The sequence below is a fragment of the Urocitellus parryii genome, chromosome 4, assembly GCF_045843805.1.
Source record: "Urocitellus parryii isolate mUroPar1 chromosome 4, mUroPar1.hap1, whole genome shotgun sequence".
In the NCBI taxonomy this organism is placed as follows: Eukaryota; Metazoa; Chordata; class Mammalia; order Rodentia; family Sciuridae; genus Urocitellus; species Urocitellus parryii.
Window position 1 is genome coordinate 160,580,954 of NC_135534.1, and position 21,746 is coordinate 160,602,699.

Genomic DNA, 21,746 nt, shown 5'->3' on the forward strand with positions numbered 1-21,746 from the left:
TGCTCTCCCTAGACTTCTACCCTACAGAATTGTGAGATAATGTGTGTGTTGTTTTGAGTGCCTAAGTTTATCATTTGTTATTTCAGCATTAGAAAACTAATAAATCTACTGTTAACCATGATTTTGTTTTTATGGAATATTTGGGTATTCAACACTGTTGTATTTGGGAGGAGGAAAGAAAAATAAAATTTAGACTTTGAAAGAATTTAAGTAGAGAAGAATATTTAAAACTTTAAAGTATACATTAAAAGAATAGAAATATAATCTCTTGCTTCTAAACTAGCTGAAGAAATACTAGAAAAATTTTTAAAAACTTACCAATTTAATAGAAGCAATGAAAAAGATGGTGAACAACAACAACAAAAATACAAAACAAGGCGGCTTGTTCAAGCCTAACACAATAGTACAGAAGTTTTCTGAAGAGAGCGCTTCAGCTCACACCCCCAGAATTCTGCATGTCCTTTTTGCTCCATATACTTGCCAATGCTTGATAGCATAAGACTTTTTAATTTTTGTCCAATCTTGTGGGTGCATTCCTGGAATATACCCAATTTGCTCATAATATATTTTATTGCTTACATACTTGTGATTTTGTTTCCTAATATTTTGTTTAGAACATTTCATTTACATTTATGAGTTATTTGCTTTCTTATACAGTCCTAATCTGGTTTTGATAGAATGAATTGGGAAGTGTTCCCTCTTTTTTGGGCCTCTGGAAGCATTTGTTTTAGGTTAGGGTTGTCTGTTCAACCTTGCTTGTAAATTCAAAAGTAAGGTATTTTCTTTATGGGGAGATTTTTAATTACTGGTCGAATTTCTTTGAAGGCTTTCAGAAGCATAGAATGGTGTAGTAGTCAGGAGAATGAACTTTGGAACCAAACTTCTAGGTTCAACCTCAGCTCTGATTTACTGTATACAGTTATCTAACCTCATGGTGCCTCAGTTTATTCTTCTATAAAGAGGCTTATCAGGTTGTAAGGATGATGTGAATTGACATATGTGAGCATGTAGAATACTGTCTGCATAGTAAATTCTATATAAGCATTTACTTTTGTTATTTCTCTGTCTTTAATAGTTTTATTTTTTCTCATTTCTAAGACTGATTTCAAATCGATTGGCTTAAAATAGGGCATACTTTGGATTACTATCTCTTTTACTGACTGTATTTGCATTTGTCTATCCTTTTTCATCCCCAATAGTGTTTTTGATTTCTTGTTTGTTAACGTTATCATTTATTGAAGTTTGTCACAAGTTTGATTATTTTATTAGTCTTTTCAAGTAACAACTTTTGCCTTTGTTGAGGCTGTAACTTCTATATTTTTGGTTTATTTGATATTTATATTGTTTTCTTTTGTCTACTTTCTTAAACTTACTTTAGTTTTTGCGATTTCTTGTTCTTTTTCTTTTCTGTTTTGTTTATTTTTCAGAGCTAGAGATCAGACCAGGGCTCCATGTATACTAGGCAAGAGCTCTACCAACTGAGCTATACCCCCAGGCGACTTTTTCCAGTTTCTTAGGTTTGATGCTTAATGTTTTAATATTCAACTAAGAACTGTTTTAGTTGCATCCCACTACGTGATAAGGAGAATTTTTATTATCATTCAGACCTAGCTATTTTTCAATTTCTATATGTTCTTCAAGTCATAAGTTATTTACAAGTCTGTTTGCTAAATTCTAAATATATAGGGGTTTTAATATTTCTCTGTTAATCTCTAACAATTACATTGCAATATTTTTTTTCCTGGTACCAGAGATTTAACCCAGGAGTACTTAACCACTGAGCCACATCTTTATCCCTTTTTTATATTTTATTTATATAAAATTTATTTATTTACTGCTGAGTCTTGCTGAGTTGTTTAGAGCCTTGCTAAGTTGCTGAGGCTGGCTTTGAACTCATGATCCTCCTCCCTCAGCCTCCCAAGCTTCTGGGATTATAGGCATGCGCTTCTGCACCCATCTTGCACTGTGATTTTTACAAGTTGTCTTTTAATTCTGTTTGAAGTTTGCTAAGACTTTAGTTTATGGTTTCACATCCAGGTGTTCTTAGAGAACATTTATTCTAAGATCTGGAGGTGTGGGATCTTGTACATATGCACATAGAGCATTTCAAATGTAGTTTAGAAATCCTACTAATTCACTGATTTTTAAAAAATTTACTTGGAAGGATGATTTTTTTAAACCTGCTTTATTAATTTGCTAATTTCTCCTGTGGTCTATTTGGACTAGTTTGGGACCAGTCTTAGATAAACAGTAAATCTCATTTTATCTTCCTGGAGAAGTTAACCTTTTTTCATAATTTAGTGACTGTCTTTCTCAATATTAATAATTTTTGCCTTAATGTCTATTTTATCTAACATAAATATAGCTAATACACCTTTCGTTTGGTTATGTTTGCCTCTTACTCTTTTTCTATTTCACTTTTGATCTTTCTCTAGCTTTAGGCTAATGAGTATCCAATGTAAACATATGATTTTTAATTGTAATCTGATGATCTTTGCTTTCTTCAGTCTATTTGCACACAGTATGATTACTGATAAGGTCGGATTTATTTCCACCACCTTATTCTGTGTTCTCTAGTCTGTTTTCTAATTATTTTTATTTTTTGCTTTCTTTGAACTAATGACAGTCTTTTTTGTTCTTATTGCAATTGTTTCTCTTCTGGTTGAAAAATTATATATCTATTTCTGTTCTCTTAATGGCTACCCTGAATTCTAATTTATACCTTAAACATTAAAGTTAGGTAGTTATCTATACCTGCCTATCAAATAATTCACTTCTCTTATGACATTTTAACTCTGATTACTGCCTTTATGTGCTATTGTTATCAAGTGTTTTAGCTCTATTTTTATTAAACCCATGGGTTAGATGTTTTAGATATTTTATACAGTGAACATTTTATTTAGCCAGCAGTTCATCTTTATTAATGACATAGACTAGACACTTTTTATAGTCAATGTTTAATGTAGATATGTATATACTTGAAAATATTCCATTTTCTTTGACCCCATTTTTGTTTTTAGATCGTGGATCTTTAAGGATCATTTTCTCTCTGCCTAGAGTATATTTTTAAGAAATTCTTTTAACGAAGGTTCACTGGAAGTAATTGCTCTTGGCTTTTTATGTTTTGTATTTTGTATACACTAATATCTGTATTTAGTGTCTTTTCTTATTTGATTCTCATTAGTATTCTGACTCTGAAGATTTGTGTTTTTAACTATTTCTAGAAAAATTCTACAAAATTATTTCCTTTATATAATCCATGTCTTTTTTTGTTCATATTTTTTGTATTTTTGTTTCTATGTGCTGCATTTTTCTCTGTGTGGATCCAGTTTGGTTTATGTTTGCTCGCTTGCTTGCGTTATCCTTTTTTATTTGTTTTCCTTTTACCCATGATACAGGGGACTTCCTACATACTAGGCAGGTAGATGATCTACCACTGAACTATAATCCTAGTTCCCATTTTATTTTATTAAGAAATTATATTTTAGAGCAACAAAATTGAACAAAAAAAGGCAAAAAGTTTCCACATACCCTTTGTCTACTGCATGCACAGCTTTCCTCACTAGCATTATCCCTTTCCTGAGTGGTAAAATTGTTATCATCGATGAACCTACATTGACACATCATTATTACCACAAATGCAGATTTTATATTAGGGTTCACTCTTATGTTTTATATTCTGTGGGTTTAGAAAAATTGATAGTCATTTTAAGTCACCATTATAGTATCATACAAAAGAGTTTCACTTCCCTAAAAATCCTCTGTGCTCTGCCTGTTCATCCACATCTTTCCCTTAACCCCTGTCAACCACCAATCTTTTTCCTGTCTCCATAATTGGGACTTTTTGAGGAGATGAGTGTTTTTTCTTTTCCTATTTTATTTATTCTTTTTCTAAAGACTTTGTCTTAGAGTCTTCACTTTATAAGAATATCTCAGTCCTGTTCCACAACAAGACGATAGACTTCACCCCCTCTTCCCTGTTCTTGCTATTAAAATGGAAAATTCTGAACCTCCAGGAGCTAGCAGATTCTACTGTAGAATCTGCTTCTATACACTTCATCTCTAGATTTGTGCACCTAACAATTTTTAAAATTTTGATTTTTTTACTTTTTTCTGTAGTTGGAGGTTTCCTCAGAGTATCTTGTCTTATGTATTGTCACAAATGCAAGTCCCTTAATCCATTCTTTGATAGATGTGATTTAGTATCCATTTCATGTCAAGCTTAGGATATGACACAGTCTTTCATGTTTTCATGGTTTCAAAACGTAATAAGTCCAAGAAGGTATGCACAGGGTGTTAGTTTATCCCAAAGGGAGTTTCTTCACATAGTCTGCAAATAGGGAATTGTCAGAGAAAACCAAGTAGTGACATTAGAGCATTGAAGGAGTCAGGTGAATAAGAAAAGCCATATTAGATAATTCAGTCAGAAAAGGAGAGCATTGAGGGAAAGGCAAATATTTCTACATAAAGTGTGGGCCAGGTGGTGAGAAAATTGAAGAAGTGAAGTTAGAAAAATGGACAAAACTAGGTCAGCTACCCACGGAAACTCCCTGAAATATTTGTTGCATTGGACACAATATAGAAAGGATAAAAATGAACAGAGGCACTAAAGTCTCAGCATCTGAAAGCAGCAATACCGATGACTTGCAGGATGAGAATAGTTTTTACATTTCTTTTCCTTTGCTACCTTGTACAGATTCTACCTTAAAGGGAAACAAAATAGGAAGGGGAAATGCCTCTGTCTAAAGATAATCCTCCAAATTTGAGTTGTCTGCCACTTTGTCTATAATTCTGTCATTAAAATCAAGCTTGGCTTTTATTGGTCTCAGCATCTTATTTGCTCCTTTAAATTTTAGGCATCATATGAAGGTAAGGATGATCACTGACTCTTTATGATAGAATTTGGTAAGAGTCTCTGAGGGTTTTGAACATATGCAAATTATTAAGTTATTGAGTGATTAAGTGGAAAGCATTATTAATCACACAAACCTTACTGTAGATATGTTTAATCAGTCTGCTTTACCTAAGTGCAGACTACTCAAGGAAATGGAACTTTTATAGGAAAAGGAAAAGAAAATTAACTTTGGAGCATAATGTTCTTCAGGATGAGGCTGGTGGTGCTAAGAGGCCATACTTTAGCTTCAAAGGACAACCTAAAATCACTGGGTTTTCGAGGTCATAAAATATATTTCTCTAATTCTTTTTAGTTTCTTAAAATAGGTCCATGCTCCAAGATCAACAAACTAAGAAGTATGAGCACATATGAACAAAGTTGAATGTTGTCATCCATTAAACTTATAACCCAGTAAATTTGGCACATGATATTGTTTGATTAGACTCATATGTTAAGACATACGTATAAGTCACTTTAATTAAGCTTATATTTAAACAACAAAATTAAGTAGTTCTAGAGGCAGCAAGGCATGGCTTCTAACATTTGGTTTAGAAAGTTATTATTATCATACCTATGATGAAGCTTTCAGAACCTTGAGGATTCTTCTTTTACAGGATTATTTTTATGCAGTATTAACCATAAGATTGGGTGTGTACAGTAGGAATTCTGACCTAGAAGTTGGAAGGAGACCAGGGAAGGAAGAGAGAGCAGATAATTAAACTCTTCGTCATTTGTAATCCCACTTATTTTCTTTTTTCCAAAGACAGTAAGGAAAGACCCAGCTAGTCTTCACTGGTGTCCTATAACAGTCTGAGAACACATTGCTCCCTCTCTTTAGAAAGTTACCACACAAAAGAGCACCTGACTCTTGCCAGCAGGACTTGTGTTGATGTTCAAGGTTAGTGTACTACCTAGAGAGGAATTTGGGTGAGAGGGTCACCCTGTTTTATTCCATTGATTAAGAATAGATGTCTTTCTCCATAGATTAAGGCCTTCTCCTAGTGAAGAAGAGCCTCCAATCCTAGTATCATTCTTCAGTGAACTGATCTAGAAGTGATAGTGATTTAAATGGTTTTGCAGAAATTGACCCAGGTTAGCTAGGCATGGTGGCACACGCCTGTAATCCCAGCAGCTCAGGGGACTGAGACAGGAGAATTGCAATTACAAAACCAGCCTCAATAACTTAGCAAGACCCTGTCTCAAAACAAAAAATAAAAAGGGTTGGGGATGTTGCTCAGTAATTAAGAGCCCTGTTGCCAAAAAAGGAGGAGGAGGAGAAGGAGGAGGAGGAGGAGGAGGAGGAGGAGGAGGAGGAGGAGGAGGAGGAGGAGAGGGAGGGAGGGAGGAAAGAAGGAAGGAAGGAAGGAAGAAATTGACCCAGATTAATATTAAATTGTGCTACAAAAATGTTACCAATGGTGTGCACAGAGGTTTTACAAGTTATTCACGTGCTCTTACATGCCTCAAAAAAAGAAGCATTGTATATACAATTCCAGGAAAATAGACTGCATTGTCAAGATTCAGGGAGAGCCAAAAAGAAGCCTGCAGGTCACATCAGGTGGCTCTTTAAAAACTGAGCAGGAGAGAAAGTGATGAGAGAATTCTGGAGTCATCTCCAAATTGTCCAACACAGCATTTATCTTTGTTTTTTACTTCAAAGAAATCTTTTTACTTGATCCTTATAAAGTCAACAATGCTACATTTAAAAAAAATTAAAATATACACTAGCTAATGGCTTTTCAGCATTTATCTGGATTGGGCTAGACCATGCCTTTTTCTATTTTATGTTTGAAGTGACTGACAGAAGAACTACATGTTCTTCAGTTTCCATATTTGAACTCTTTCATAATCTCTCAAGCCTGTCCTTTCCCACTTGTATATAGAAACATAAAGAACTTGTTTTGTAACACACCTGAGCACCAGTGACAGTATTCATATGCTAACTTGTCTCACTGAACCTTCCCTTCCTGGGACTCTCCACTGCAAATATTTTGTTCCATGCAGTCTGAGAACCCAACACTGTATAATTGTGTGTACTTATAAAATGAAATAGTATGCCACATAACAAAAGGACTCCAAATTATCCCTTCAAATATGTTAATGCTGAGGGGAGAACACTTATTTTAGACTGTAATAAAAAATAGGAAAAAGTCAGAAATGCTGATTTAAGGAAAGATATTGCTAAATTGGAGCAAATTCAAAGAAAGGAACTAAAAATAATAAAAAGCCTCAAGGAATGAATATTTTCGAAATTGAGAGAATTTAAGAGTCTAACATGACAAACTATAACCAGTCTTACAAATACCTCTAGGGAATTAAATTCCAAAAGTCTGCATTGTTCAAAGGAGAAAAAATAAAAGCTCTGAAATAAAAACTACCCAAAGGAAAAAAAGTGAACTTTTAAAACTAAATGTTTTCAATATTTTTACTTAGATCAGCTCCCCGATGCCTGGAGACATTAAAAACTAGCCAGGCAAAGCATTTGTTTTCAGATAATAAGCTATAATGGAGCAAGTAGGGTGGGGTTTCTGATTTATTATATCATACATTTTGTACCTCTAATGTCTGGACCTGAATAATCACATTACAACAGTTTAAAGCTGTTGAATATACCTGTAACCAGCACTCAGTAAAGTAGGCGCACAGTAGGGCATATCCAAAGCTTGAATAAATTAGAGTTCTATATTATTTTACAGGATCACAAAATTGTAAGGATATTTTATTGAGCATGAACTTGATTCATACTGAGGCATGAAGATGGTTAATGATTCATTTTCACAGACGCTCATTTCCCTTGAATATGCTACTCCCCCGAAGTACTGAGAGTTGGGAAGTGGGGGATTGGATGATGAAAACAAAATCTGTAAACTTTTCGCACCAGGAGAAAAAAAGGAACAAAAACAGGAAATTTTAAACTATAATATTTATGAAAGCATGGTGCACCGAGCCATTTAATATTGGCTTTGTAAAAGGTATGTGGGTCTTTTCAAAAAGGAAAAAGGAGTCTTTATCTACCATGGCACCACCCTCCAAACTCCGTCACATTTTCTGTTCTTTGCACTCATAGGGATGTATTAGAGATTTAAATATTATGCTCTTGAAATATAATAGAATTGTATCCATACAGACTGTCTAGACAGGGCAGGGACTATGTCTGTTTAATTTTGTTTTACATAGCACTGAGCAGTCTTGCACAAATAAATGCTTTTGATGATGATGTTGATGTTAGTATAAGCAGGTGGCCAAAATTGGGGGGATAAAGCTTGTTACCTTAACATTAGCACTTTATAGTGTATGTGTATAACATTAAGTGTTTAATAAAACTTAAAAATGTCTGGCCATTTTTTGAGTAATAAATGATTTCAGCATACTTTATATTCCTTAATATTGCCCAGTTAAATTTGTTTACATGGGGGAGGAAATATCAAACTGCCTATTCAGAAACTAGGCAAAACTCCCTACCAAATTTTCCTAGTGTCTTAAATATGTAAGTATTCTTGTAGCCTTATTTTTTTAAATAAAGAAAGAATTAGACATTCCATAAATTAGAAAACTATCAAGATTTAAACTTCTGCGAGATTTAAGAAAACAGAATTATAGTTTACACAACAAAAAAGTAGGACCTCTATTTCATTTATTCAAAGCGTTAGTCATATTATTTCAACAAATATTTGAGTACTTGACATATAATATCCAAAGTTGAATTCCCTTGCCCTCCTCAGATTATATTTTAGTGGAAGGGGACTGACAATTAAAAAACAAAAACAAAAAACAAGAATTACGAGTTCAAAACCAGCCTCAGCAACTTAATAAGGCCCTAAGCAACTCAGTGAGACCCTGTCTCTAAATAAACAACAACAACAACAAAAAAAACCAAGCATAATAAATAAGCAAATTTAATGGTCTACTTGAAGGTGTTTTCGTTTTATGGAGGACTGGGCTGAGCAGCATAAAGAGGAATGAGTAGTGGGAGTGGGTTGCAATATCTCATAGATCAGAATAGGACTCGTTGAGAGGTGGTATTTGAGCCAAGATTTGATGAGGTGAGTTAATTAGCTGCTCAGAATCTGGGCAAAATGAATTCTAGAGGAGAGAGATAATGCATGTGCCCAGGAGGAGCAGGGAATCCAGTGTAATGGCCACCAAGTGAGTAAGGACAGCAGAAAGTGGTAGGCCAGAGGCAAAGTGGAAGCCAGATCTTTACCTGTGACAGGAGGTAAATCTAATTGTGGAGTCGCCCACATGAGTTATATCAGAAAGGTGACAAGATCTGCTTTAATAAGATTATTCTGGTTACTGTGTTGACAGAATTCTCCAGAAGAGTGAGGGTAGAAGGGAGATCAGTTATAAGTCAGGTTCTGTACTTTTGGAAATAGAATCAACACTTCTGGAAGGCAGGGTACCCAATGTGTGGATACCAATCAGCATCATTGGCATTGCCTGGTGACTTGCCAGGGAACAGCACTCCTAGTCCACTGAATGAGAATCTCAGGAGGGCTCTACCAGCTTGGGTTTAAGAAGCCCTCCAGGAGATTTTGATACACACTTAAACTTTGGAACCACTGCTCTAAGTTTTGGGGGCCAGAAAACAATGGAATTGACAGAGACTGGGATGGGGCAGGCTTCAGGGGGATCAGATTTGGTGGGGCTCAGGGGAGAAACAGAGGTCTGGGTGAGTATGTGATGCCTTAGACAGACAGATGGCAAATCAACGGTTGTATGTAGGAGTCTAGAATACAGGAAAGGAGGTTTGGGCTGGAAGTAGAAGTAAAAATCTTCGTTATGTTTCTAATATCTTAGTAGATTGGATTGTGTCAATGCTAACTTACTATTCAGTGGGTTTATCTTAACTTTCAAGGTAAGAAACAGATAGTCAAGTAATAAAACACAGTAAAGAGGCAGCCCAACATCTATTTAAGTATTCTAAGAGACCAAGAACTTTAGAGGGAATTGTTCCAGAGCCTATATCCACTTATTGTAGAAGAACTTTTTATGGTAAACTTTTCCTGTTTCATTAATTTGAGGATTCCTAATATTTGAAGGTTAAAACTTAAGAACCAATGAGATTTTTCTAGTGTCATGAAACAGCTGATAAATATCTGTATGTTTTATCACAAAGTAGTGATCTAGCATTATTGCAGGATAGTGTATAGACTTTATTAAGCAATTCTAATTTGTTTTCTTTCACAGTAACTTTTATGGAGGGTGAGCGATTAGTACAGTATATACAGTGGTATTGGGTTTAATAGAATGATTCGATCAGGGGGAAATGCAGTGATAAGATAGTTTTTTTTTTCTAGTGACTACATTGCATATGTTTGGTCATCTGAATATAATTTTCAGTGTTTTCTTGATCCTATCAGGTATTAATATTAACTCTATAAATAAAAGTATAGAATCAGAATATGATGCTTATACAATGACACTCAAAAGAAGTTAAATGAAGCAGAAAAAATTAATAGAATACTTCAATTGCAGAATATTTAAGGACAGAGATAAAGCAGAAGGATGTCCCTCTGAAAGAAAAATATGTTCTTTAAAAAACAATGAAAAATTTTTTCAAATAATGTTTCTCCTGACCCTGAATACATATTCTGTATATTTTTTTCAAAGCCATTTAAAGGCCTTTCATAGGCTGCCACCTTAGCTGCTGAGACATAATCTTTTACATCTTGCCCAGTGAGTAAGTTCTGAGAAGCCTGACCCTCCTTTGTCCCACGGTGTAATCTGATCTACCTATCATCATCAGGGGACATCTGGGATCCATCTTATCTTTCCCACTGGCTAGCTGATTAACCAGAAAATGTTTTGAATTAGATTCATATATGGCAGAACTCCACTGACTGTATGAATTATAATGGGAGCAAATAAAAGGTCAGACTTTATTTTTGTGTTTTTAAAGAAGAAAGCTCAGACACAGTTAGGATTAAGTGCTTAAAAATTGGAGAGAAAAGATGTTATACTAAATGGCTGAATAGCAATTCATGGGATCATCTATTACAAAGAAAATATATCTCCACCGAGTAAGGAAGTTCTAGCCTAGTGACCTGATGAGAGCTGTCAAGCCACAGGCGTGTGACAGTGTAAGGAAATGCCTTTGATTGCTTTCTCTTGCTCCATTTCTCCTTCGAATCTTTCTGGAGATGTGTGAGAGGCTGGAACCTAGGGTCTTCAGTCCAGTTCCCCTTTCCTGCACCCTCCCTTTGCCTGGTTCAAGGTGAGGGGTAGCACATGTTTTCAGTAGCTTTGTCTTCATCATTACTGCCTGTGCACCAAGTTCCACATAAAAATATATAAATCATAATTTATTTGTTTTAACTATCTCCATTGAAAGCTTAGTATTCCCACTATTAACATTGGATAAGAACAGAAATCCCACATTGTATATATTCGGTATCTTCTGTATTTATTATACATGAAGGACAGCCATTCTTCCTGGGCAGAACTGTGACTTGTGATATAAAGCAAAGTTCAAAGTAAATAGGACATTTGTTTGTAGACCTGACTTTTAAAAGGCTCAGGGAGTATGCTGGTTTAATAGACCAAATTATAATTAAAATCTAAAAACTTTGTAGAAGGTAAGTTTCTATACAAATAAGAGATATCCTATTGTTATTGTTGTTATATTTATTAGGATATTTGTGGGAGAGAGGCTACAATGACTTTTCTTGTATTTCCTTTTCTACACCCGGAAGATCTTAGATTATTAGGGATTCAATAAATGTCTTGAACTATACTTGAGAAGTTTTGGACTCAAACAAAGAATGTTTTGCCAAATCCTTCTTCCCTTAATTTTTAAGCACGTGTATTTCAAGGGAAATTTAATTCATATGTTTCTGATTCATTTACACTTAAATCATCAAAATGTTATTTTGTAAGAGCTATTTGATGTCCAAGAAGCTTTCTGAACCTGTTTTATAAGTCCTCTTAAGTCCTTTTCTTAAAACAGGAAGTTGCATTTTGCAGAGTATAAATAAACTCATTATAAAGGTCAGGTTCAGGTTTTAACTCTGAACTCCAGGTTTCAAGTGCATTTAAAATTTAGCGAACTATATATCCCCACCCCTATAAATATATGAGCAGAAGGAGACACAGTAGTGATAAAAGTGAGTAATAGTGTTCTTGAGCATTATTATTCTCAGAGAGATTTTCTATTTATGAAAAAATCATAAAACCTATAATAGGTATTCTTCTTAACATTATGAGCAAGTGAATTGCAAACAGGAACATCTCTCTGCAAGCTGATTCTCTATATGTCTAAATATATTTACTGATTTGGTCACAGAAAAGAGAATAAAGATCTTAATATTTTCACGTTTTTTTAATAGTTTTACCTTTGACTGCCTTTGAGTCTTGTTTTAGGAAAGTGGGATGAATCGACACCTTTTGTTGAATAGGAGGAACTCAAAGGATTTTGTCTGTAATAAGATGAGGTAGTAACATCAATTAAAAAAATGCAGTCCATACTCCTTTCTTGGAATTGTAAAAATGCAGAAAATTACCTGTAGCTCATACTAAGACATCACCTAATTATATTTTACCCTTCTTACTTTAAGGCAAAAGTGATTCAGCCTGACCCTGGAATTCCTTTCTAGCTGGTTCACTTGTATTTATAGAAAAAAAAAAAAGAAGCAAAGGTAATTATGAAAGGGATTTGGGACTATTTCAAACAATTTCTTCAATGTTTATGAGTGCACTTCAGTATTTCTTCTACACGGTAATTGAGTGACTCCTAGGATGACAGGTATTATGCACAAGAAAACACTTGATTTAAACATTATTAAGTAAATTATCAGTTTAACTGTGGAAGTTCCCATGCACTGACCAACCAGGGAAACTTGTGAACTGGGTAAAGCTAGGTTTATTAATCCTGCTCAGCAAAAGGTAGACAACATTTTGGACTCTGTTATTGTCTTAAATGGGGGGATTTAGGGAAGTATATGTTCATAGTTTGGAGCTGTGGTTAGTAATAGGGTTGTTTTAGGGAGAAGTTAATAAGTGAAGTCTAAGCAGATATTGGTAGAATTTAAATAAGCAAGTTGTAATTTTTTGTTTGTTTGTTTGGGGTTTTTTTTGGAACGTGAATCCACAAAGAGTTCATGTTAATTCAAGTTTGTGTTCTTATGTCGGGACATATGGTCTGAAATGAGCTGGTATCAAAAACTAAATTTAGTTTGTGCTGTCTGTCATGGTTTGGTACAATTTCCCTGTTTTGTGATTCATAGCTTAGTTTTGAGGATTTTGGTTTTTTGTTTGATTTTTCACAATAAACAAGTAAATATCTTGTATAATATGTGTACATGTACTATTTATTTGTTTCTGGGTCTTTAGAAAATTTAACTATCATTTAAGAAATTAATAAGCAATGAATTTGAATGAAATTTTTTCAGCTAATATTTAAAATCACTTAAGCCTATTGAGTACCTATGTATCTACACCTTTGTTGTTTAAATTGTTCTTTTCCTTTACAACTATGTTTTATTCACCCTGAGAACACATACAACACTAACAGTAAAATGTCTTTGAGGTTTTATGTTGTATTTTGAGCGATTTCATGTTCATCCTAAATAAGTATCTAATTGTTTATCTCCTATCTATTCTTGCCTGGAAAGAATTTATGCTCCCTAGAATATCAGAGCTTTATGTATTACTTGATAAGTTTGGGAAGAGTAAAAAATTCCATTTTATAAAATAAAGAACAATGTTGTTCTCTGAATTTTTATAGGAATGTAAAGAGATTTACAGAAAAAGAGAGTTCTCTTAAGAACTCTCAAAATGATAATGTAGTAACTGAGAACTATGAAAGGCCACATGCAAATCCTTTAGAACAACAAGTTATCTAAGAAACCTCTCTGTGCCTGGATAGTCTAAAATCTTTACAGTAAGAATCATTCTGGAGACATATAGAATGAAATAGACTTGTCAAAAAACCTTTCCAAAGAAGACACAGTATTTGCCTTTTTAAGGCAAAATCTTATCTGCTTTCACTGTGTTTTATCATTTATTAAATAATAGCCATTGTTACTCATGGTTTCACATTTTCAATTACCCTCTCTGAAATATAGGAGAGTCTTATTTTCCATTGATCTCTGCCAATACCTTTTAAAATTTAAATTGAGAGAATCTCTTAATTCTCCAACTCTTTCCTGTGACTTCATTAAATAATCACAGGACTTGCTACCATTTACTGGGTAGCTTCCACAAGCCAGTAATTGGCCAGAATAAACTCATGAGCCTCTCACAGTGACCTTGAGAGCTGATTAGTATTATTAACTCTGCTCTGAGCATGGGCAAAACAAGTCAGGGAGACCCACGGTATTGCTGCCACACACCCATGTATAAATGACCATCTCTCTTGGGTTCCCCAAGATTCATTCTAGACACTATGTAGCTTTAATTCTAGAAAAAAATGCCAAACAATACCCCCAATTTTTTTGAATGAAATTATCGTAAATTTTTTCTGCTAGTCATTACAATAACAAATCATTCTAGCTTCCAGTGTCTGGACCAAAGGAGACAAAGGATGCTTTCAGCTAATTCCAGGTTCCACTTAAGATACAAGGAAATGGAAATGCTATCCATGTGGAAGTATTCATGGACCAGTGGACATTTGTCAGAAAATGCATTCCAAGATGGTTACTTTCCCAACAAATATCAACCAAAATAACTATCTCAAACTGGTTACTCTCTCATTTAACTTTAATTAGAAAATTTATTTCCAGGAGATTGTTTTCTCAGCTTTCTTTACTTTGAGGGTCAAATAATCACATGACCTGATATGGGAGGATCCATGTGTAATGACAAGGCTTTTACTTTGTTTTCTACAACTTCCACAAACCACGTAGCTGTTCTGGTTTTCTATTTGGGGCCATCCCCTTAACTTTTTGCTCCCCTCCTCTTCTTCTCCAGGACTGCCCACCCGAAGCAGGTGATTTCCGAGCTCAGCAATGCTCTGCTCATAATGATGTCAAGCACCATGGCCAGTTTTATGAATGGCTTCCTGTGTCTAATGACCCCGACAACCCCTGTTCACTAAAGTGTCAAGCCAAGGGAACAACCCTGGTTGTTGAACTAGCACCGAAGGTGTTAGATGGAACTCGTTGCTATACCGAATCACTGGATATGTGCATCAGTGGTTTATGCCAGGTAAGTGCTGAATTCTTTCCATTTAATTTGTATGAAGGGTTCTGGTGACTTTGTTCTTGCATGGTACCACTTCTGAATCATTTAATATTACTCTCTAGAGTTTATAAATCTCTCTTCAGAATATAGAGGTTTAATTTATCTAAAAGTTCAAGTGTTGTATTTTGTATTTTGAAAAGTAGACTAGAGGGGGTTTTTCTTTCTTTCCTGAGTGTCACTTGAATATGGCAGATTATCTTGTATCATTTATGTACTAGACTTTGAAATTACCTCAGCTTGGTTATCCCCAAAGTTGTGTGTGTGTGTGTGTGTGTGTGTGTGTGTATTCAGAAGCATCGTCTTTGATTTACCTAGATCTGCAGAATAGCTCAGGTGAGAGTGCCTCTAAAAACTCAAAGTGTAGGAGGACCTGTAGCTTCTTCACTGTAACTCCGATTATATTAAAAATCCAAACTGTAGGGACAGGAATGGCAGTGTCAGCTAGGTTGAATTTCAGCCAGGTTACTCTTTAAAACAGGATATCAAGAAGGACTGGGGTTATAGCTCAGTGGTAGAACATTTGCCTTGAATGTGTGTGGCACTGGGTTTGATACTCAGCACCACATATAAATAAATAAATTACCATCTACAACTGAAAAAAAAATAATAAAAAAAAGTCCCAGGATATCAAAGAGTTCTGTTTCCTGGTATCAATTTATCAGTCTCTACTCTGACTAGAGAGTGAGGTGGCAAAGGGTTAGTAAGTTTGCATGTACTCACCATCTCTATTTTAAGGTCCACCTTTTAGATTATGATGACACATCTAGTTTTTGGAGCAAGCAATTTTTCTGTGTGCTCACATACTTTTATATTTTAACAAAGTAGACATTTTAAAGAATATTTGCCTTTCCCAAGATGATATTAATTAAAAATTTCTTTTCAGAATCTGTAATATTACAACTAGCAATATAAGAAAAACATAAAAATAAAAATATGTTTTAGTAATTTGTTTTACATTCTTTTTAAAAAAATATATTTTGTTTTTGTTGAAGTTGGGACACAAATCTATTTTATTTTAATGTGGTGCTGAGGATTGAACCCAATGCATGTGCTAGGTGAGTGCTCTACTGCTGAGCCACAACCCCAGCCTGTAAATTCTTATGTTTACTTAAAACTTAAATCCATATTCTGATGTAAAACAAAAAACTAGTACAAATTACTACAAGAAATAGGAAATGTCAGGCAAGTTGTTACATATATAAGAAGGGGACAGGTATGCTAAGACTTTGTAAGGGTTAAAATTGGGAGACAGGAAAATTGGCCTGTCCAAAAATTTCCAAGATATGAGAATAGAGATGATGTACACATATCTGAAGTTTTCTTTATATACAAAATAGTTGAATTTCAAGTGTAAATTTGAATATAGAAATTTACTACTTTTAAACTAGCAAGGGCTTCAGAGATCATCTAGTCAACCCCTTAAAATATATTTGAATAATACCATTTGTGATATTTTACAAATATTTGTAGAATTATCTGTGATTATTTATAGGAATCCTCCTCTAGGACCCTCCGTGAGATTAACATGGACTTATGGCATCTGCAAAGGCTTCACCACAGGATAGAATTGTAAAGCACATAGATATAGAAAAAGGCTACATTTTAGGGAATGGCAAATAAAAGAATCATATTACTATGTGTATGGACTCTTTGAGTAAAGCAAGGAAGATTTTCATTTTGTAAGTGAAAAAAAAAGCAAGGACGAGAAACTTGCATGATATTCTGAAAGTTATATGGTTGGTCAATGGCAGAAATAGGACTAAATTTTGGGTCTTCTAATACCCAGTTCAGTGTTGTTTCTGTTATATTACATTGTCGAATGAACCAAAATAAACAAGACAGATCAGCAAATTAGGTTTCATTTGTTTCTGTTGCATGGGAACTCAATGTGGCATGTTTTTTTTTTTTTTTTTTCCTGGACTACTCCTGCCAGCTGGCCTTGTATGCCTTGGCAACCGAAAGACAATCCTTTCTCAGCAGCTAAAGAAAAAATATACAGTAAATATGAGGCGATAGTGCTAGACTTTGGATTACATATAAAGATGCCTCTTTAACTTAGATTCTTAATGTAGTAACTCATTAGATTTGGGCGCAAATGTATATTGTACTATAATCAAAAAGAATTGTGACTTATACATAGAAATTATCCCTGGATATTTATTTTCTTCATTTATTTGTCTTGTAAGATGCAATAGAATGATAAGGTGATGGAAAAACTCAAGCTGCATTTGAACACTAAGAAGTAATTCAATTTGGCTAGAGACCACACTAAGTGTGGTAGTTTGGGAGATAATCATGGAGGATTAAGTGGTAGAAGGACCATGGTAAACAGTGGAAGGCCAAGGAAGAGTGTTAATGGTATAAAGATACAACCAGGGCTCTTTACAAAGAAGGCTATAGCCAAAATTATATGAACCCAGAATTAGGAAGGGGCAAGGAGACCCATTAAAACAGAGATGCTTGTAGCAGTCTAGGTGAGGCTACAGCCTGACCCAAGGCAGTGACAACAAGAATAGAAAGGAAACTGAGTCTAAACTTGAAGCTTTCAGTTTGATTATAACTAGGTCAGAGGGTACTCAAGGCATCAAAAATTATAACTTAATATGAATTTATAGGGGTATTATTTGGGATCCTTTCTACCCTGAGCACCACAGCCTATATTTTCTTATTAAGTACTTCCAGAATTTTCTAAAATGAGTTAAAGCATAGAGGAGAACAAGATGATAGAAGGGTAAAGATGAAATATGTAAATGTAATGATATTTCAGAATAATGAGTGAAGTTAATTTAAAAAAATTAGAGCACTCATAGCTACTGCAAAAAGTGTTTAAATGGATAAATTCCAGTCTACTCATAGACTAATCTTTCATTTAGGTTGCTTCTCTTTATTAGTGATTAGTGCTTTCAGTCTTAGGTAAGAAACATTAAGGAGAAAACCTTATTTTCATCTTTTTAGAAACACAATCAGGAATCTTTTTTAAAAATTTATTTATTTATTCTAATTAGGTATATATGACAGCAGAATGCATTTTGATTCATTGTACACAAATGCAGCACAAATTTTCATGTCTCTGGTTATACATGATGTAGTGTCACACCATATGTGAAGTCATACATGTTCCTAGGATAATGATGCCCATCTCATTTCACCATCTCCCTTCCCCCTTCTCCTTTGCCCAAAGTTCAGGAATCATAATGTCTACTCAATGGTGCAGTTTTTATAAACCAATTTTTCCAGTTTCCTGGAAAAAATAAAAACAGTATTTCCCCAACCCCATTATCCTTTATCTTCTTTTTCTGCCCCATTTATTAATGATTCTTAGCTTTTTCCTCTAGCTTTATTGTTGTCTTTGTAATTTGTTGTAAGCTATTTCAAATACTTTTAATCCCAGATACATACAAATTATAAACTGTAAAGAAGCAAATATTTGGATTTAGACATAGTCTTGCCTTGACAGAAAATGACAGCATAGCTATAGAGTTGTCATTTGTAAGTACGAATTTATTTCAATTATATTTATTTAATAATCTTCTAAAGCTACTTCCTCAAAACTTCCTTCTTCAACTCTTCAATAGAACCATATAGTCCCAGGCTTCTTAGAGCCAAAGATACCCCAGAAATTAACAGATGTAGATATTTCACAAAGGAAAAAATTGAGACCATCACAAGTAAATTGTTAACCTGTATTTGCTATAAATTTGTTTAAGGAAAGTTCTACAATCATTGCTATTTATAATATGTACCTATTTCTTAGTAGTAATAGAGCAGCATTCTAGGTAGTATTTCCATAGTAGCAATAGTAATGATGATGGCTTCCTTTTTTGAGTGACTAACAGATTTAGGTACTACATATTGTTTTTCAAAATATTTACAATCTGCATGTTAGATAGCATAGTTCTTATTACACAGATGCAGAAATTGAGGCTCAGGTGATCATGTGACTTGCCCAGGGATATCCAATTCTATCTCTAAACCCCCCTTCTTTCTTATGAGTCCAGGTAGACAGAGGCAAGTACCATTTGATAGTGGTACCCAAGTTTGCCTATAGACCAGAATCACCCAGATTAGGCCCCATCCTCCAGAAATTCAAACTTATTAGTTCTGTGTACATTAAAACACTTATAGTAGGGGCTGGGGATATATCTCAGTTGGTAGAGTACTTGTCCGTGAATTCATGACATGAATTCATGGTGCTGGATTCAATCCCCAGCACCACCAAAAACCAAACAAACAAATACTATGATTCTATTGTAAGATCCATTTCATGAACTACTTTTAGATGGAAAGTAGATAGGATTCAAAGTCAAAAAACATGAGGTGGAATCTGGCTCTTAAACAAACCATATAATCTTGGTGAAGTTGCCTAATCACCTTAAACTCTGTATTTTTAAAATCTGTGGAACACGAGATTGTTTCACAGATCATAGAGCTCCAAGTGATATAATTAATGTGAAAATGTTTAACAAATTATAAAGAGCTGTGGAAATGTAGAAGATTCTGAAAATTTTGAGTTTGAAAATAGAATAGTGATTCCTTGTGTAGTCTATCATACATTTCAAACAACATTTCAAAAAAAGTTTATAATTAAGATAAAATAGTCAACTTTTTAACAGGTTAAGTAAGGACAATAAAAAAAATATGGGGCAGAAGTATAGTTCAGTAGTAGGACACTTGCCTACTATGCACAAAGTCCTAGGCTTAGCCCCCAGAACCTCCCCCCAACAACACACACACAAATGGAAAGAGATCATTTGCTACCTATTTCACTGTCATTATTTTACAATTGAAATGTTAAATGGTTAATAACAAGAAAGTAATAAGACCCTAATTTCAGACTAAAGGACACTCCTTTGAATTGAATATAGTTTGCCTTATGAGAAAGTTACTACCCTGTACTTTCCTGTTTCTCCAGGACACACATGTTGTCCCCAACAGTGCTTTACAGACAGATTTTGGAAAGCACTGTCTTTGGGATCTTCTAGCCCAGCCTGAGAAATATGGCTGCACTCAGTTGTGTGATTTTCCCAGGAGTACCCGGCCAGCCAATGGCAGACTAGAAGTCAGGGAGTGGCAATATTTATCAACATTTTAAAAATATGCTCCCAACATTTTTTCTTCAGCATATCCCATAGGTTAAGATTTTGTCCATGTTTAATTATGTCATTAATAACTTGAAAACACTAGGTTTAGTGATTATACCTTTTCAAACCACTGTCTCCCCATTACCTCTCTTCCTCTTACAATCTAGCAATCATCCATGGGCTCCTTGTGTTGGTGTCTCTTCTCACCTTACATTTTACACTGAGAAACACTGGGGTTTTTACTTGCTTATCATTCTAAACTTGATGAAGTTGGAGATAAGTCAGAATACATGTATGACGATGTGAGGGGAAAAAAAAGAAGTGTGTCACATTAGATTGGTAGAGAGAAGTGATGGGAGGGGATGGGAGGGGAGGGGAGGGGAAGGGGGAAAGGAAGGACAGCAGAATAAAATAGACATTATTATTGCTGTGGGTATTCTGCAACCTGTTCACTCTGAAAAATGAGAAATTATATCCATCTGATTCAAATGTATGATATGTCAAGATCATTGTACTGTCATGTGTAACTAAAACAAATAAAAAAATAAAATTTTTTTTAAAAAGAAATAAGAAGCAGTTGTCATAGTATAAATAATTAAGGAGACAGGTACTGAAATTATGCCCCCTGAATTGGAAAAAAAGCTCCATCACTCATTGGTGTATTGGAGCAAATTTTTAAACCTCATTCTCTCACTTACACAATAAGGAGAGAAATCATAAGTACCTGATAGATTGCTGTGATAATTAAGTACTCAAATACATTGAAAGTACTTACAATGAGCTTCTTAAATATTAGCTATTCATGTATTCTTTTTTCTTTCTTTCTCTTCTGGTTTGTTTTTTTTTTTTTTTTTTTTTTTTTTTTTTTTTTTTTTTTTTTTTTTTTTGTACCAGGGATTGAACTCAGGGTCAGGGGCACTCAACTACTGAACCACATCTCTAGCTCTGATTTGTATTTTACTTAAAGACAAGGTCTCATTGAGTTGTTAGTGCTTTGCTTTTGCTGAAGCTTACTTTGAACTCAAGATCCTCAAGCCTCAGCCTCCCAAGCTACTGGAATTACAGGCATGCACCACTGTGCCCAGCTAACTATTCATTTTAATAGTACTCAAGTTATGGCTTGTCCTTGTCTTTTTCCTCCTTGTGCCCTTTCTGAGTGTGTAGCTTAGTATGGGGATGCATATAAAAAGGGATACTGACTTCCCAATGAATGAACAAACCTATTAACTTCCTATTGCAACCATTTTTAGCTAATAGCTCCAGATTGTAACATTATCAACTCCTGATCCAAGGCAGTAAATTGCATCCTGTATGAAGTTAATGAGCCATCACAAATAGGATCAGCTCTATTAGTACTGCTGTTATCCATTTATTTTCATTATACAAATCACCCCATTTATATTTGTTGTAAAGCACAAAGCTGGTTTCTGTTATAAATATTTTTTTAAAAAAGAGTGGCATAAATTTACAGATAGAACATGTGCTGCCTTTAAAAATAATGTTGGGGTTATTTTCAAAACAAATAAAGACAAAGTATGTTTTATTTTCATAATTAATGGAATCCATCAGTTGATACCTAATATATGTGT

General features: G+C 34.4%; 1 protein-coding gene across 1 annotated transcript in view; it reads left to right on the forward strand.

Moving 5' to 3' along the window:
• Positions 1–21,746, forward strand: part of Adamtsl1 (ADAMTS like 1) — a 904,315-nt gene that overhangs the window by 614,181 nt on the left and 268,388 nt on the right. Inside the window, exon 5 of the mRNA XM_077797045.1 lies at positions 14,804–15,040. Coding sequence (XP_077653171.1) covers positions 14,804–15,040 — 237 coding nt within the window. The remainder of the gene's footprint in view (positions 1–14,803; positions 15,041–21,746) is intronic.